At 36.5% G+C, this 19,522-nt stretch overlaps 1 protein-coding gene across 1 annotated transcript in view; it reads right to left on the bottom strand.

The window, feature by feature from the left end:
• Window positions 1-2,568: 2,568 nt before the first annotated feature.
• The window catches only part of LOC145677345 (mannan endo-1,4-beta-mannosidase-like), a gene marked incomplete at its 5' end in the record, with an annotated part of 74,617 nt that continues 57,663 nt past the window's right edge, over window positions 2,569-19,522 (bottom strand). Inside the window, one exon of the mRNA XM_081747871.1 lies at window positions 2,569-2,728. Within this exon, the coding sequence (XP_081603997.1) occupies window positions 2,569-2,728 (160 nt within the window). The remainder of the gene's footprint in view (window positions 2,729-19,522) is intronic.

Consider the following 19,522-nt stretch of genomic DNA (forward strand, 5'->3'; position numbering starts at 1 on the left):
AATTATGTTTTAGTGCAGTTCCTGTTTCTGTACCACTATATACAAATAGCAAGTTAAGACAAAAAACATCTTATAAACAACATTTATATATATGTCTGTATTTTCATTAATTTCGATCGTGTCTGAAGAAGGATATGCTAGATATCCGAAACAGTAACAAATTATAATTTAAAATAAAGTAACGTATTAAACTTTGGTCAGTGTCTCTTTTGTTAAAACAATTAATCCAAAGCCATGAATAGTCTTACTATCAAAAGAGATGTTCCAGAAGCTAAACACAGAAGAAAGTCTACAACTAAAATATTTTAGTTAAGGTAAATAAGTGTTCATTTATTAAGGTAATACCACTCACTTCTTTTGTATTATTTATTAAGTAGACATAAAATTATGTTTTAGTGCAGTTCCTGTTTCTGTACCACTATATACAAATAGCAAGTTAAGACAAAAAACATCTTATAAACTACTTTTTGGAGGGAATTTCTCACACAATTCCTCTAGAAATTCCCTCATACAAAAAATGGTGACAGTGTATACATAATTGAAAATATGTTTTATTTCAAATCCAACGAGGTATAAACCGTACTTATATTGTAACTTTCGTGGAAGTTATATGTGATTTTATATGCACAAATGAATACGATAAAATGAACAGTACACATAGCATATTTTTATATAAATATATTTATTTCTCTAGAAAGAATAATGCGATTCTTATGAAACTTAACGGGCTTACTAAGTATAAATCAAGCTAACATGCAATATAATTTGTGTGTTTATATACCTAAAGGTACCCGAGCTACAGGTATGCAAATGGTTTTAAAAAAGGGGAATTTGAGGGGAAATTTCCCGAAAATCCCTCTGTCTCGGCAAAACTGAGGGTGATGGAGAAAAACTGATTGCAGATTCGAATTCTACGTGAAAAGTTCTATTGGAATCAGGTATTTTCTTCCGTGCACCAGTTTTCTTTTTTTTTTTCCGACTAGTGTTATCGATGCAGTTGAAACAGTTTTTGGAAATCAAAATAATAAGTGGATATAATGGTAACATAGATAATTTTACGTTAAATTGTGTCTAAAATGTAATTTGTATATATTACAAATTCGTGCATTAAGAAAACAGGTGGTATTTGTTATGGCGTGCCTCTTGTGGAAGAATAGCGTATATATTTAAGTGTAGCAAATTGGCACTAAATTTTCTTTCCTTTTTTTAAAAATTATATAGTTTTAAGAATAACAGGAAAGTATTATTATTGTTCATCCGCTACTTAATTAGTGTAGCGTGCAGTTTTACGAGATGTCGTTTACTTTATTAAAAGCCCAAATAATTGTGTACAAATTAATAATGTAGCTGCACAACTATGCCTTAAAACTATTATTGATGAGAAAAATTGGCACCAGCCTGTACTACATTATCACTTCAAGCAAGAATTGTATATATTCCCGTTGAGGACAAGGTGAAACTAAAGGGACTATGCAAGGATACGTTCATGAGCAGGAGACGCGAAACAACGGTAGATCAGAAATAAGCCAGTCTGAACATTAAAATTTGCTTAAATGTGACTTCTTTTCAACATCAAGCAGTGAAGTTAATGAAAAAGCCTAAAGAAAATATACACCTTATTATATCAAAATAGAATAGTTTTAAGAAAATTATCGTTTAACACTTTTTAAAAAATAATAACGTTTCGTTAATTAACATAGACATTCGTTATCACAAATGAAAATTGATCAGCTTATTTAACTTTATATGTTTTTCAAATATGCTGTTATTATTTAAAGAATCTTTTAAATTTACAGATATTTAACATAGTATATACCTCCATTGAATATTTTAGTGTCACCTCTCATATTATCTGTTTTTCATTAAACATTCAAAATTTATATGTGATAATGAATTTACCATTTGCTTATCGAAAAGTAAGATGAAAACATTTGAAGTTTTTCATAAGATTGAATTTACATCCTAAACTCACGAATTTTGCACATACAAATTTACACAAAAAATAAATGACAAATTTCGGATTTCTTTGTCAAATACTACTTTCAGAAATAATACCAATATTTTAATGCAATTACCGATTTTAATAAAATAAATATACCAATTTAAACTCATAGTCTAAATAGGAAATTATTTTTTACGATATGGAAACAACTCTTAGTAATTTTTTTTGACACGGTGACTCAATGGTAAAGCGCTTATCTCTGGTGCATGGGGTCCCTGGTTCGATCTCCTGAAGAGTAAGTTTCTGGTGGACAACATTGTGTTCGTGAAGCTTCTCGAGGGGCTCTCCTTTCCTCCCACATTCTCATTCCATCAATTCTTCCATTATCACTTACTTGCCTTAATCATCCGTCTCCCTTACTCTAAAGGGCATAATCTTAAGACGTTAAACTCAAAGATTTCATTTTAGTTTCATTTTCTTAGTAATTTCTGGTAGTGTCATGTTTTGCAATATGCCTATCAGTTTGATTAAAAATGATTTATCTTAAAATAATCAAATATTTTCATGTATACCGATAACAAAATTAAAGCTGTCAATAATTCGAACAATTACAAAAGTAAGAATTTCTAACGTAATAGAAGAATCCATATAAAATAAATAAAATGTTCCTTACTATGTCCCAATGCATCAGAGAGTACATGTGCCGACCAACTTCCAACTGTTACTGAAGCATTGCGATCTACAGAATGAATAGCATCTGCTTGCCAGTTTATGAATGTCAGAAACCTAAGAATATAATAAGATGAGTTAATAGAAATAAATATGAAAAAAAAAATCTAACAACATTTTTTTTTTCAAAAGAAAGGAAGAAAATAAGTCAATACAATTGATTAAATACAGTATGCGGCAAAACAAACAGTACTGAAATTCGCTTACGGATGGCGCTCAGATGCTATGTGGTATGAGATGTGAGCAGCGTTGCCAGATCTAGCGTAATGATGCTAGATCTAGCATAATTTGCATGTCCTTAGCATCTAGCATCTTGCCTTTAGCATCCTGCCCAAATCTAGCATAATTTCAGCAAGTTTATCAAAAAGCCGTAAAACCTGCAGATGAAAAAGAAGTTGGTCGTGGGAAGAAAAAGAACCGCAGTAAAATATCCGCTCCCATTGATTCATACAGTCGGTAAACCATACAGGAAGTCTTATTTTCCGAAGTAGGTTAGAAACGGCTTTGGGCTTTGTGTGTGTGTGTGTGTGTGGCTCCACCCAGGGTTTTCTAATCCTCTAACTGCGAGGCATGGGCGGAGCTATGGGGGCCATTCTCCCCCCCAACTTTTTGACAATTCCACTATCTTTATTTCTGACTTCATGACCATCTTTATTCCTGAAATGAAAGGTCTAAGACCGACCAAAAATTTGCCTTCCAGCAGACAATTCCCAACTCTGCTTATGCTGCGAGGTAATTTTCTTTCAAAATATGTAAACAAACACTTTTCCTTCATTTATACGATATATACACCATTGAGTCTGGCAACGACTGCACTACTTCAGTTGAGTTAAAGCTTTGGTGCGTGAAGTATTGAGTTCTATCCCCGCATTCTTGCGCTCTGCATATTTTAAGTTACGTTATCTCAACTTCGTTTTTTTTCTTTTAAAACTCCTGAATTAGTAATTATGAGGATCTAGCATAATTTGACCGAATCTAGCATAATTTCGATCAGGTTTTGGAATAATTCCGAGCTGTGAGTCTGGCAACGCTGGATGTGAGTGCCACATGTGTGCTCAGTTGTGTGTGGATTAACGTAGTGTGCAGTTGGTGCGAAGATAATGTTACTCACAACAGAAGAGGAGATACTTATTGTCGAGCAATATTTCCGCTCATACGGTGTGGGACAGCGTCTCACTGCAGGAGATTAGCGTCGATGTCTACTGTATTGCTTTGGAGTGTTAGCTATGGCATATGAAAATGAAGATTTCATCAGTATCATATGGTTCAGTGCTGAAAAGACATGTGTACTTTGATCGCCACATCAATCAACAGTTGATTATTGACCCTGTCTTGCATGATTTGTGCAGCTTTTACCGCACGTAAAATCTGTCGTTATAACAACAATGGATGCAGCAAGACGAAGCTATTGCACATACTGCAAGTGAGTCACTTATCCTTCTGCTCACAAGAGTTTGGACATCGCTTGATTTGCTGTGGAACGGATTTTCCATATCCTTCCCACTCCCCTCACCTCATGACTCCAGATGCCTACATACGGGCTATGCTGAAGGAAGCAATTTTCCGAACAGATAACTTCCTACCACTATACCGGAGTTAAGAGAAAAGATTCGGTCATTTGCTTTGTCATTCCAGCAAACCGTGTTCACTAACATGTCCATTGATCTATAGGACTACTATGAAGAATATGTGCGACATAATGTTCAACATTTTGAACACATGATGTACAGGAATAATTCCTTGTAAATTTACAATATGTGTTGAGTAACATTTAGTTGACATACATTTGACAACCTTTCTTATATTTCGTTAAGTTGTACAACAAATAAATAAATAAGTAAATAAATAAATGTTAAGAATGTGATTTCAGTACTGTTTGTTTTGCCGCATAGTGTATTATAATCGATTCTACATTGAAATGTATGCATTCCTTTCCATTCACTTAAGTCGAAATACCAAAATCTTCAGAAGTGTACTTAACATTTACTTTTAGAAATAAAGAACATGTATAAGAGTGAACTAGCTAAATGGTAGAAGGTTAATACTGCAAAGGGCATAGGCGGATAAGGCGGTGAAAAGTGCTCTTACATGGATTGCTGTGATATTTATACCAAAGATAACTTTGGCCAGAAAATCAACTTCAAATTCCTTCGAAATTCGAAGTTATTGTTGAAAATTCGAAAATCAAAAACTGTTCATATCTCGGAAACAAGTTACGAGAGTGAAACAAAATATGTCCCTAATTAGAAAACGAAAAAGTCGTTTAAAATGGAGATCACCACTTCATAGCTCCTAGATTGTATAGCATCTCTAAAATAGTTTTAGAAAAGGCTTAGAATTTAATAATTTTACTTCCAAAATAAGAATTTTCGAACTGAAGCTGCTTCAGTGACACTCGATTGAACGAAATACTGTATATTGCATAAAGCACACACAGACTTGTTTACGGTGTATGCGTATTGATTGAAGAAAAACACAAAGCTGAAAAATTACGATTGAGTTTACGATACTGAATAGAGCATATTATTTATTCTATTATTGATGTATGTAAGTTTATTATTATTATTATTATTATTATTATTATTATTATTATTATTATTATTATTGTCGAGTATTAGTGGGGCATATAATTGCATATTTCAGAATAATCGTTCAAAACGGGAAACAAGCACCAAAATTGGTATGGATATTGTTTAAGGGTTACTCAGTTAAAAAATAACGTTAGCCACTTGAAATTTCAAAATGGCGACCATTTTCCAATGTGGTGAATATATCAGGCTCGGAACAAAATATTATTGTATAACAGAATTGATATACTGACTGATTTCAAAGATCTTCGATCGAATCTCCACTTTTGCCAGTGTTGAAGTCAAATTCACAATTGCAGAAGTTTATATTCAAAATGGTCTCAATGTTTTCAAGATGGCGGATATTCCAGACAGATAAGGACGTATTATATAGCAGAATTAATACACTGAACTGATTACATAGATTTTCGTATCGAATACTGTCCTTAGTAGTACAGATGTAGAATTCTTAAACATGGAAGGAAGTTTTAAAAGTAGGCGGTCATTGTTTCAAAATAGCGAATATTTCAGCCATAGAGAAGCACTTATTAATTCCCTAGATTGTTATAAAAAAAATACTACACTCCCAGCAATATATGTTAAAGTATATATATATATATATATATATATATATATATATATATATATATATATATATATATATATATATATATATATATATATATATACATATACTCCGTTTTCTAAGTTGGACCCATTCTAGGCATCGAACAAGACTTTCTATATCACATAATTTTTTCTATTTAGGAGATTTCTGTTCTTTTTAAATAGCGTATCCGGGCTGTGAAAATACCAAGTTCAGTTCATGTCTGTAAAAAGTTTTCAAGGATCTAAGATTTCTTCGAGAGTTTCCGCCACGTTTTGGCTGCTGATATTGCTCTCTTTTAGCACTATAACTACGAACATTTAGGAATATGGAAGGGGGACAGGAGTATTGTCCTTTTTTTATGTAAGAATCTCCCTCTTCTACGCAGCTTCTTTTCGAAAAAAAAAAATAATGAGAAAGTATGTGTGCTGGGAAGTTCGTAGAATACTCGCTAGATTGCAGGAGCTGCCATTTGTTAAAAAACATATATTAGTTACTCTTTAATTATAATTTTTTCATTTATGTTGCCGTTACATTATTTCAAATGAATGTAGTATCGTTGAATTGAGTATTTTTACTTGCTGTAGATATGCATTTATTATATATTTTTTCAACATATTAACACCAGCTACTGACAGCAGTGGCGGCGATTGGAAGTTAAAAGTGGGGGGGGGGGGCAAGACATGATTTGGATATTTATGTCTCAAGCTTAAGTTTCCTCTGTTTCTAATACTATGTTTGACGAAAGGTTGTATAACTAATAGGATACTACCTTTTTCAGTTAAAATACCGTATATCGTATTTCATATTTTATTAAGTAAATTGACAAGAGCAACACAAGTAGGCACTAGCACTTTGTACTCTTAAACAACGAAGGTATAAGAAGAAATTTGATTCCTTGCTCATGAACATCTTAAAATTCTGTCTGGAAAATTGTGTGATCAGATTATTGAATAACAAATTTGCAAAACAAGTAAACGGAAACGATATTAATCATAGTAATGAATAATGAGGCTTGTTTTGTAGAAGTTACAGTGAAACTGGAGATTAATAAGCAATTTAATTTTTAATTTCACACATATAATTAAATGTATGTTATTACTCTTAGACAATGAAAGACAGGGCATTACTGCTGTATCGCCGGACCAATTTGATAATCGAAAAAAAGTATCAAAATGTACTGCATTCGATTATATTTGGTTGGATTACCTTACGTTTCGTTAGATTACGTTATTAGGCTTGTAGTTTTACTGTACGGATCCATAATATAAGTAGTAGTAGAAATAGGAGTAAAGTAAAAGTAGTAGTAGTGGTAGGAACGGGTTAGAAGCCCCGCAGGGGTTCGTTGGGTTCCGTTCTCGACATGAAACAAGCAAATTAAAGACTTGCCTAAATTAAAGACTTGCATTTTACAGTCTATGGATCCGTATAATAAAACAAGTGTACCTCTCCGCGAAATAGTCCATCCGCCTCTACATACAGTGCCGCTTACAACATCAAAAACAATCAGCAAATACAACCACTTTCTTAACTTTTACTATTCCCCTTACCTGACTTTCACTCATTCTTCCTAACAAACTTAAATAAATTCTCCAATTTACCCGGTAAATTTCCTAAAACTGGTCCGACGATCCAGCAGTTAACCCAAAGAAGTAAATACTACAAGTATATTCTACATTTAAAGAAATATTTACGTTTGAAGCTTCCCAAAACATGTTCGTTGAAGGTGCAGTTTTCACATTTTTGGACCACATTAAAACACAATACTTAGGATCACTCCACACTTCAGTTATACAAAATAATCCTAAAACCTAGAATTATGTTGAATTCACTAAATTTAATTGTATATACACTCGTACATCCCTAAACACACTACTTCACTCTTATATTACACTGCAAAACAATGGAAAAAGTAGAAGCTGTTTCATATTACTCTCGTTTTAACCAATATTCCTTACTATTAGAAAGAAGAAAAGACATTTTAGAAACTGTCAATTTTTGTGCAATTAAAGAATACCTTGTCAGATACTTCTTTGTTTGCGAAATGTTCTCTCAATTAGTTTCAAAGCTTCTGACCAACATATCGAGCCCTTGTAAGAAGTGAAAGTATGCTGGAATTGTTGTGTTCCAACAGGTTAATTTTGGAGTTATTTTTGGTGGCAATTAAAACGCAATTCCAGTAGCTTTCTTAACTCCACGGGAAGACAACCAATACATAGGCCCACTCACGCAACGGCAAATATCATATGGCACCATTTTTCTATGAACCAGTAATACATACAAAAACTTTACATTTCCAAATGAAACTATTATCTTAATGGACTACTTCAAAAAAGTGGGGGGCAACTGCCTCCCTTTGCTCCCCCTAATCGCCGCCCATGACTGACAGAATACTCATGTACTTGCATAAAAATGTTCAAGTTACCCCCTCGAGACATAGTTTTGTGAGATGGAAGGTCTACTGCAAGGGCGACGTCAGGTTCAAACTGACTGGACCAAGTGTTGTTTGTGCCAAAGGGAGAAGAAAGAAGATCTAAAATCACCTCAAACCCGTTATACAAATCAAAATGACGGTTACAAGATATTGCGACCAACGTTCCTTTCTTCCATGCTTTAAATGACCTACCTATTATCATGAACCCTGCGAGACTCGATGAGGATGGAGGTATAGAAGAAACACCAAGAAGGAACAATGCCAAATTCCATCAGAGTTGCCGCCTTATGTTTAACAATACTAAACTCAATCGAGCAAGAAAGAGAAAAAGTTGGGCAGAAAGTGCTAAGCGAGAAGAAAATCCAAAGCTCCGAAGAACTAGTCGTGAAAACCGAGTGTTTGAGTGCTGCTGTCTGTGTGAAAAAGAAGAACCTGTTTCCGAATTGAGGCAAGTAATGACAATGCATCTTAGCGACAGGTTGAATGAGTGTGTTCACAGACTTAGTGACGGCAAACTTTTGGCGAACCTGAGTGCAGGAGATGCCATTGCATTGGAACTTAAATGTTTGACAGAACTGTACAATAGAGAGAGAGAGCCGTAAATAGAAGTATCATGAAAGAATCAAAAGCTCAAGCATCTGAAAATTACGCACACCCACTTGCATTATCTGAACTAATTATCTACATGGTGGAAACGAAATTGAACTCTGAGGGACCTATAGTCTTTCGGCTTGCTGACATGGTTCAGTTGTATCAGCATCGGTGTTACCTTATACATGGTATAATGTAACATGGCCCGGAAGTTTGGAGTAACCAGTATATACATATGTAGGAATTTTATATTTATTGAACTTTGAAAATATAATTATTTGTTTGCCCAATTTTTATATAGATCGCAAATTTTGCGTAAACTCTATTGAAATAATGATTTTAAGTGTATTTAAACGAAAATATATGGTTATATATATCTATATTGTATAATATTCATATATTTAGCCAAAATCTAGTGTTATTTTAGAAAATAATGTCATATCCGGTCGTTTTGATTCCTTTTCTGTGTATTTTCATGGATATTTTTGGCTTAGAGGATCATTAAAAGAAATCATAATTTTTATTTCACAAATCTTTAAATTTTCACATTTGTAGAGTCAGCCATAATAGCTTCTTGATGCATCCCTTTGTTTCGGAGTAAATGATCTGTGATTGGATCATCCGCAATCACAGTTGTGGTTGAGATTTCCGGTTTTCTTTGATCTCGGGAGAAAAACTTATCATCCTATAGTTACGTCACAATAATCCTCCAATTAGGGATCTTCTTCCCATTGTCATTTTCTTTTACCAGAAGCAGTGTTAAGATGTCGACGTAAAATTATTCTTGTCGATATAAAAACGTGAAAAGAAGAAAATCTAAAGAGTGACAACACAAAAATAAGTTTAGGCTTTTCATATCTTTGAACAGTATAGGAATGCAGTGAGTAGTTGCTGTGCTCAATGGACGATGGATTTTCTGCAGTGAGAGCAAACTTTCACGTCAGAGCGTGAGTGGTTAACGTAAGCCATTTTGTGCAAATCCAAGCTGTCTGGCCTAGAAGCAGTGGCCAGAAAATTTGATTTTTTGAAGACACCAGCAAGCTATTCCAAGGAGTGGCGATGTAGTATATTTTCTTTAAGAAGCCCTGCAGTGACTGACATGGTACGAAATAAGTAAATACCAGTAGCGTAGCGTGATATTCCGAAAGGGGGATGCCAAAGTTAGTCATTTGTGCGATATAGTACTACTGCAAGCAGCAATACATAGCTATTCCGAATAGAAATATAGGGTTATACAAAATTTAGGAGGAAGCCCTCCTAATTGGAGGTCTAGTGGGGCATAGAGAAGCGAATGCGTGGATTACGTTAGAATTTAAAAAACAATTGTCTCAGCTCCTTCTTGCTACTACCGTTATGACGAGAAAACTAGGCCCCACTTTTGTATGAACATTGTTTCCAGTATCGTTCCCTTCATTTCTTTCTCGTGGTTTTTTTCTCCACATACCAGACGTCAATCTCCTTCTTTCAAAAAAAAAAAAAAAAAAAAAAAAATATATATATATATATATATATATATATATATATATATATATATATATATATATATATCGCCCCTAGAAATTTGTCATCTTGGGTCCGGAACTCAGACGCCCGTTCGTGAATATGGGCCTGATTGTATATATCATTTGAAGATGTAAATACAAAGCACTTAAACCAACTCTGGGGGCCTGTTTCTGTATCCAGATACTGAAGTCAAGGGCGCAAATCTGTCTTCAACGTTCGTGGGATGGGTAAGACTGTTCCCATAATCCTTTCCTTTTTTAACGATGTTCAAAATATTTATGAAGTTGAAAAAAATGCTGTGGAGGATTAGGGAAGCAGAGTTGTCTATAATATCGGCAGGAGGGTACATTTTAAGGCTTATTGTGGGGGGAGGGGAGAAGAGACTCATATTACAGTAGATGAATCAGATTTCTGAGGTAAACCTGTTGTACTCGTATATTATATACCAAATGATGTAGATGAAATAGTGGTACATATCATTATTACAACTCATTGCCGTGAGCACATTCTGAAATTTGAATATATGCATAATAATAATTGACATGTTTCTACTTACGCATCCACAATGATCCACATTAAAATTTTAGGACATTTGTTTTATAACAATACAAATAATGACTTCCCCAAAACTATGAAAGGAAATCAATCAGGCCTGGCGCAACAATACTCTTATCTGAGCAAAATTATGATTACCACAATAGCATCACAGGAATTAAACAAATAGTTAAAAATAGACTACTAATAATTAATGACAATGAAATATTAAAGAATACGATTCTTTTTTAAAAATGAAACAAGTCAAAGGACATCAGTTTCGTTTGTGGCAGTCGGATAGAAATCATCATCACAATCTCAAATCGGATTATTGGGGAGGTGGACAAGTTTGTAGGGAACATGTTCCCCTTATGTCCCCGAGATTTGTGTCAGTGACTGAAGGGCCCTGGCACAATCTTTGCGAGTGACGGGGAGTGGTGGCTCTCTTGTCCTACCAGATCGGTGATCGTAATTCTACAGAATGCTTTAAATTTATGCCTGTGTCTTTGAGCTCCTTTACGGTGAAGATTACAATTACGATGCATTTAGTTGTGATTAAGGCATAACTATTTTAATACTATTATTTACATAACCGGCATGCTTCAAAAATGCGTTGAACTAACCATTTCCGTTTTGTTCTATTTCCTTTATATTAGGACTCGTACGTTCTGTTCAGAAACTATAGCTTAGTTCAAAATATATACAGTTGGAAATACTTGAAAATGCCAGCGTATATCTAAAGGAAATGTTGGGTTGCAAGGGATGAGGAGGAGTGAGAAGGGAAGTATTGCGCATGCGCATTCAACAGAAAGCAGACGAAAACCCCGATGCTTTCAGTAGGCCTGGAAGCCCGAGGAAAATAGCATACGACAGGAGGAAAGACAGAAAATGTGCATCTGAGCGACGCGCATGCGTAGGTTCCTCTTGTCAAAGTAAGTCGAGAGAGCGCGCCAGAAGATTGCAGTGGAAATAATTGTGATAATTACAAGCAAACAATTTATATATAATGAAGTACGTACTTTTTCTTATTAACAGGGGATGCCGGGCATACCGGCGTTCTCTTACGCTACGCCGCTGGTAAATACCTATTTTTCCTGGAAGATTTCAACAAGTAAGTGACGTAGAAGGTAGTCCAAATTCCTGTTTCGGAAGAACTTAACCTGCCAAATTTCATCATTCTGAATTGAAGATGTGTGTCTCTATTAGTGTTGTGATGTTTAATATGATGTTTTAAATTCCGCGTCGTTTTCTCTAAGTTATTTCGTATATAGATTCACGATGTAACTAGCACTGCTCGCTCAATGGGGGGTTTCTTTTCCTTAAGTTTCAGTGTTTTGACGATTATCATAACCGACCATGAAATGTGTGTAAGGCTAGTTTTAGACGAAAGCATTTATCGTAGCATTTCTCGTAGCAGATGTGCTGCCAAAAATCTCGTATAATATTCTATAGCATCAAAAGTATATTGTGCTTTTACACGGTAGCATTTTGATAAGCATTTTGTCGTGACGTAGCAAACAAATCACTGCAGAAGAACGTAATTATGGCTCCAAAACTAAAAACAGATATATCAGTCATTATTTCTTCTAAAGCCCTTTTTCCCATAAGCTTATTATGATACAAAGGACTTTTAACGGTGCAGTCATACTATATAGATCCACAGATTTTAAAATTTACAGAAGAAATTTGTAATATTTTAATAGAGCAGTGTATAAGTAATGGAAATATGGTGTGCACTTACATCTGAGATGCGTATTTACGTGGAAATATAGAAATGAAAGTCGAACCTGAAATGCACGTAATCTTCAATAAGTTGCCATAAAATTTTGACAAGTCTGTAATTTCCCCATTTTGTATCGAGAACAGAACCCAACCAACCCATTCGGTGCTTCTAACCCGTTCCCACTACTGCTACTACTACTACTACTCCTATTCCAAGTACTACTACTGCCCGTTCCTACTCCTCCTACTACTGCTACTACTCTTACTATACCTACTCCTACTGTTACTAAGTACTCCTACTTCTACTCTTACTACTACTTACTCCTCCCACTACTACTACTTGCTTCTACTACTACTACTACTATTACTTACTCCTCCTACTACTAATACACCTACTGCTACTTACTCCTCCTCCTCACACTACTACTACTACTACTACTTATACTATGGATCCGTATAGTAAAACTACACGTTGGCAACTGTCTTGAAGAAGATCTGTTAAAGTGAACCTGCACCGGAGAAAGTAAGTGCACACCTCAAAAATGATTGCTGAAGGTACAATAAATGAAACGAGAAAGTATTTTTTTTAAATGAATTTCTGTGTGGATCCGTATAGTGAAACTGCACGCTGTTAACTTTGTACAAACAAGGATGTTCCTTATATTTTTTAATCAACATAATAATAGTATCCCTACTCCAACTCATTTTTCTTTACTACAATTCAATTTCTCACACAAAACAAAGAGCATGGATATTTGACACAAAATATTTCGCTTCCTTTTAACACACCACGGTGCTGCAATCGGAGCAGAAATGCTGGGAAAAATGCTATGAAATAGAGCAGGTTCTATTGACCAGAAATGCCATAGGATATGCCATGGCATGGGAAATGCTATAGCATTTGCTACTTTACACGGTAGGATATCGATGATACGATTTTTGCTACGAGAAATGCTACGATAAATGCTTCCGTCTAAAACTAGCCTAACTTCCGGGTACATACATTTCCCCAAACTATATATGTTAGATGTATAAACCTCAAAATTTCACATACTGCTCGGTATTACAAGGCAAATCTATTCACTGTTTTTCTAGGATCAGATTTACTTCAGGTTGAATCTGATGAGACTAATGTTTACGTGAATTTTCGGCTCACATTAATGAAAAGGGCCCGGTGGGTTCGCGATCACCAGTCGGTGACACATTCACGCAGCCATAGTCTTAAGAAAGGTGAACATCATACAGGAAAACAGTATCATACATCATACATTTTATTTTTATTTTTTTATATTTTTATTTTTTTGTAAAAGCGGTTACAGCAGCTTGGTGTAAGGGGTCCTTATATGAATTCGACTAGAATTAAGGATAAGCTTCTGGCAGAAATACCTGAGCTGGAGGCTCACAAGCAAGGAAGAGGATGTCCTTGTAGCTTTCCAAAGTAATGTAGGCCTGGCCTTATCAGAAGTTAATGACTACAGTGAAGCTATTATCCTCGGAAAGGCAGCAAATATCTTGCGAAAGCACATTCTGAACACAAATCTGCATTTGATGGAACTTTCCACGAAGAATGCCACTTCACCAGCTCTTCGTCAATTTGTAAGTATGTTTGAACATGGGGCTGATATTAAATCACAGCTGAGATTTGGGGCAAATAAAACAGACCTTGCTCTTGCACAGCTTCTACAATACAACTGCTATGCAAGATACAAAGAAGGAGCTGTAACTCACAGGTATTCCAAAGATCGGGAAACCCCATTCCCTATGTCCATAGGGATAACTGTATATGCAAAAACCAGAAAGAGGGCGTTAGTAGAAATGCTTCACGAGCATGGTTTGAGTATCTCGTATGACCGAGTGTTAGAAATTTCCGCACAGCTCGGAGATGCAGCAATTAAAAAGTACGTGGAAGATGGGCTTGTATGTCCATTTGTTCTGCGAAAAGGAGTGTTTACTACAGCAGCCATGGACAACATAGATCATAACCTAACTGCAACGACAGCAACCACTTCTTTCCATGGCACCAACATCTCTGTTTTCCAACACCCAAGTGGATATAACAAAGGTGAAAGGAGAGAACAACCAAGGTTTGGAGAGAGGAAGGTGAAGACAGTTCCAGAACTTCCGGACTCTTTTACAAACATCCGCCCTGCTTTCTTTTCTGAGAAAAATCCTCTTCCTCCACGGATAGACAAGATACGTCATCAGAATAATATTGAGATATATCAAGATACTAGTCTGCTGAAATCACAACTTGCACATGAGTATGAGTGGCTGCAGAAAGTCATTGTGGCTACTGGACAAGTAGACGTGACCTGGTCGGCTCACCACGTCTCAAAAGAGTGAAGCCCAGAGTTTGACATCAGCATTGTATCTCTTTTACCGCTACTGAGCGACCAGACTCATTCAGTTGCCACTGTAACACACGTGATGAACAAGATCAAGGAAATAGTGTATTTTCTGAATTCAAGTCAGACACCTGTCGTTACTGCTGATCAACCCATCTATGCTCTTGCCAAGCAAGTACAGTGGCACTGGCCTGCTCAATATGAAGACAAATTTGTTATCATGCTCGGTGGTCTCCACACAGAGATGGCAGCACTGAAGTCTATTGTGGTTCTAGTCAAAGACAGCGGGTGGGTTGAGGCTCTCGTGGATGCAGGCGTTGCCTCTTCTGGAACAGCAGAATCGTTTATAACAGCATCCAGCAACACGAAAACGAGACAGATACACCAAATAACAGACTGCAGTTTGTACAAGCTTCTTAGAGTAGTTTATACAAATTACTTTACTAAGACAACTGAACACGCCAAGGAAAAACTCAGTTTCGAAGATTGGTGCGATTTCTGCAAATTATAAAGCCCTCTGTTTCGTTTCTGGCATTTGGTGATTTCGATGAAACTGGTGATACTCCTGTTTATCCGATCATTGCGAGAAGCCAACTTCAGCCTTTACTGTTTATCATTATCTGCACTGATTTCATACTTTTTGCCAACAACAACACAAACTATGGACGATGGCTTTCTATCCACCTCAGAGACATGGTAACACTAGAACAGAAACATCCTCAGATAGCCCAAGAATTCAAAAATGGCTGTTTGTGGGTCACAAATCGAACCGAGAGTTTTCAGCAATAGCCATAGATCAAGCTCACGAATAGGCCAATGCTGATGACAAAGGAGATGGAGGAGCAATCGGTGTGACAGATGATCCATCGGCGCTGAGAAGGTGGATGATAGCGGGTCCAGAGATCAGTCGCTTGGTTGCAGAGTATGAAACAGCATCTGAGGCTAAAGAGCCTATTAAACACACTAGGCATCACGAAAAGACAGCGCGAGCTCAGGAAGTGTTTCTAGACAATGTTGAAAAACTTTTTCAGGCTATTACAGATATGGGTAATCCGTTTGCGGACGAAAATAGTGACCTGTTTACACAAAGGACATCGCGCACCCCAGTGGAGTATAACTGCTAAATACATTATGAAAGGGGACTAGCTCAATTCAAGGAATTCATGTGCAGATTGGAAGGAGAAAAATCCCCCTTCTACAAGCCTATTAAGAAGAATCGCATTGATTTCTTCAAACAAGAACCAGTCAATGCCATCTCTGCACATAACGTACTTAAGAAAGATTGTCAAGTTTTGTTTCTCTCTTGTCAGAGCGGAGAATGTGATTTGAAAGAGTTCTTTCGTCACGATAATAGGCATTTCCAGCTGCTCTTAATGATGGCGGAAAGCTTCACAGCTGTCAGAAATCCCAGCTTGCTGCAATCCTTGAACAATTTGTTACAATTTCTGACACCGAGCCGAGGGCAGATGTCATCATCGTTGATAGAGCTGCGCCTATAAACAGCTTGCCACCTCGAACCTCAAAGACGTTTGAAGATTATGTAGACAATGAGGTCCTTCCCATAATCCCAGCATATTCCAAAAAGTATAAGAGAATAGATATCGTGTTTAATGTGTACCTGCCATCCAGCCTCAAGGCTGAAGCCAGTTTAAAGCGAGGGCATGGAGCCAGACGTGAAGTGACAAAGAAGGGGAGAATTCTTTTAAATTGGAAGAACTTCCTGAGGAACAATGACAATAAGACAGAGCTGTTTAGCTATGTTGCTGATAAAATAACTCAAATGCCTGCGTCGAATACAGTCATTGTGACTAAGGGAAAAATGTTGTTGGCACCCACTCCGTCAACCTTGATGAATTATCACCATGCAGTCATGAAGAGGACAATACCAGAATATTCGTGCATGCCCAGCATGCAGCAAAAGAAGGCACAAAAGTTCTTATGGTCAAAACTAGTGATACAGATGTTCTCATCATAGCACTTAATGTTCTGCCAATCCTTCAGGAAATAGGCCTACAACAACTGTGGATTGTTTTTGGACAAGACAGAACATACGTTGGATTCCTATACATGATCTTTATCTCTCAGTTAGACAGGAAAAGAACGAAGGCATCCTGGTTTTTCATGTATTCACCGGTTGTGATGTTGTCTCGGCCTTCCGTGGTAAAGGTAAGAAGAGTGCTTGGCAAACGTGGGACATATATGATGAGGCTTCCTATGTTTCTTGCAAACTCAGCCGATATCCTCCAAAATTCATTGAAGATGATTTCAAGATACTTGAGAAGTTTGTAACCTTAATGTATGATAGATCAAGTACTGCTGAAAGTGTTGATGATGCAAGATTGGATTTGTTTGCAAGGAAACAAAGGTTCTACGAAGCCATTCCGCCAACTAAAGGAGCCCTACTGCAGCATGTGAAGCGTGCTGCTTACCAGTCAGGTTGCATATGGAGCCAGTGAACTCGAGCCCAACCAGAAATACAGTCCTGCTGAATGGGATGGATCAAGAGTACTGTTAGGTGGAAAGTTGTCTGGAGCGAACTTCCACCCATCGCACAGAGTTGTAGGCAAATAACTAAGTGTGGATGTAAGGTAGAATGTCAGCGACAATGTAAATGCTACCACTTTAATCTCCGCTGCACAGCATTATGTAGTTGCAATTGCGTGGATTAAGAACAAATAGTTAGCGTGGATTGGTAAGCTCAGATGAAGTTTATGCCAACAAATGAGACTTAACTACAGTGTGTAACGTAATTCTCTGTCACTTTTCCTTGTTTATTCATAAATATTTTGCTCCAGAGAAATTATTACATTGATATATTTTAGTATTGTGAAAAACATACTGAAAAACCTTTTATGTATCACGTTGTAACAAACTCGATTCGGTATAAAATATAGCACAAATGGTTACTTAAATTTGTAAATTTTTGTGACATAGTACCACGCATTGGAGGTATGAGGAATGGCCACTATATTGGTAAAAATAAATTATTTAAACGTGAGTTTTAGTTTTGAGTAAAACTGATACGAAAAACCTTTTAAGTATTTTCAATAATTCTCGAGTATCAGCTGAAGCTGTGGCCTAAACTGGTGAATCTTTCTTTCTGTCACTGTATGGGTCAAAAGATATAGGGAACTTAGACATTTTATATCACCAGCTATATGAGAAGACAATTGCTAAACAGCTTATACATCTTCAGTTTAACTTAGCTGTACTTCCTCCTACAACAGGAGCCGCTCGTGAGCATACACTCCGAGTCTTTTATCAAGTGCAGCAATGGCGTGGTGTTAACATGGACATATTACGCTAGGGTTTGTAGATAGTCAATAGTTATCTATGTCCCATACCAACTTCGAAGTCCGCTGCTCCTGAAGACTTACTACATCTTATCTCTTGTTCCTCCACCGACGACTGTGAAGGAAGTTCTGAGTGCCCGAGAGATATGTTAAAATGCTCAATCATGTGTGTGTACTGCATATGGCATGGATGCACTAACAGGAACATAGAAGATGAAGAGGAAGTGCATGGAAATTTGCTAGTTCCCGTAAAGGATATCGAAGAAGAGACATTCCAAGATGCCAAATATCCTCTTCTGGAATAGATTCCAGTAAACCTAAGTTACTTTCAAATCACAATTATCTAAGTTAGAAACCTTTACATAATAAAGAATTTCTTTTTAGGACTCTTCCTAGCTCAAACATTACGAATTTTTATACGTTACTAAACATGACTTTTTTTCAACAATTTTGTATACAAAGGGTGTTCAAAAAGTTTTGCACAGTGGTCTCTATTTTTTTTATTTGTTGCAGGAGGAGAATGAAATTTTTTGAGAACATACTTAGAACATTTAGCTATAAGTTGGTATATAAAAGTATTTTTCTTTTATTTACAGGTGAGCCATAATAGACCGTAAGTAGATGTCAGGTTGCGACAACGGTCGGTGATGGAGTTCCTCTTCAAGACCGGCGATGATTCTGACACATCGATTCACAGGAAGTTGCTCCCTGTTTATGGGGAGGACACATTGGATCGCAGCAGAATCCAGCTGTGGTTGCAGAGGTTTAAACAAAGTGATTTCTCTCTACTGGACAATCCACGATGCGGTAGACCATCGACAGTAGTGAATGATGTGAATAAGGAGACCATTATCCAAAATGACAGATGTGCGACTACACGACAGCTTGCTGAAATGACTGGTTTGTCATTGGGTAGTGTGGTGTCAGCGGTACAGTCACTAGGATACAGAAAAATCTGTGCTCTTTGGGTGCCTAAATTATTGACAAGAGAAATAAAAAAGATGAGGAAGGATGTGTGAGAGGGTCTCATGACGACATTTACTGAAGAGTGGAAACAGTGTTTTGACGGCGTCATTACCCAGGATGAAACATGGTTGTTTTTCTCCGAACCTGAGAGCAAAACACGTTTGAAGGCCCACCTGCGTGGTAAAACATTTGATAGTAAGAAAAACCTTATTTCCTGTGTCAAGCGATGGTGTAAAATTCAATCCCCAGAATTTTACCAAAGTGCATTTACATCATGGAAAGAATGTTG

This window comes from Thermobia domestica, unplaced genomic scaffold (assembly GCF_964235325.1).
Source record: "Thermobia domestica unplaced genomic scaffold, izTheDome1.hap1.1 HAP1_SCAFFOLD_799, whole genome shotgun sequence".
Taxonomy (NCBI): Eukaryota; Metazoa; Arthropoda; class Insecta; order Zygentoma; family Lepismatidae; genus Thermobia; species Thermobia domestica.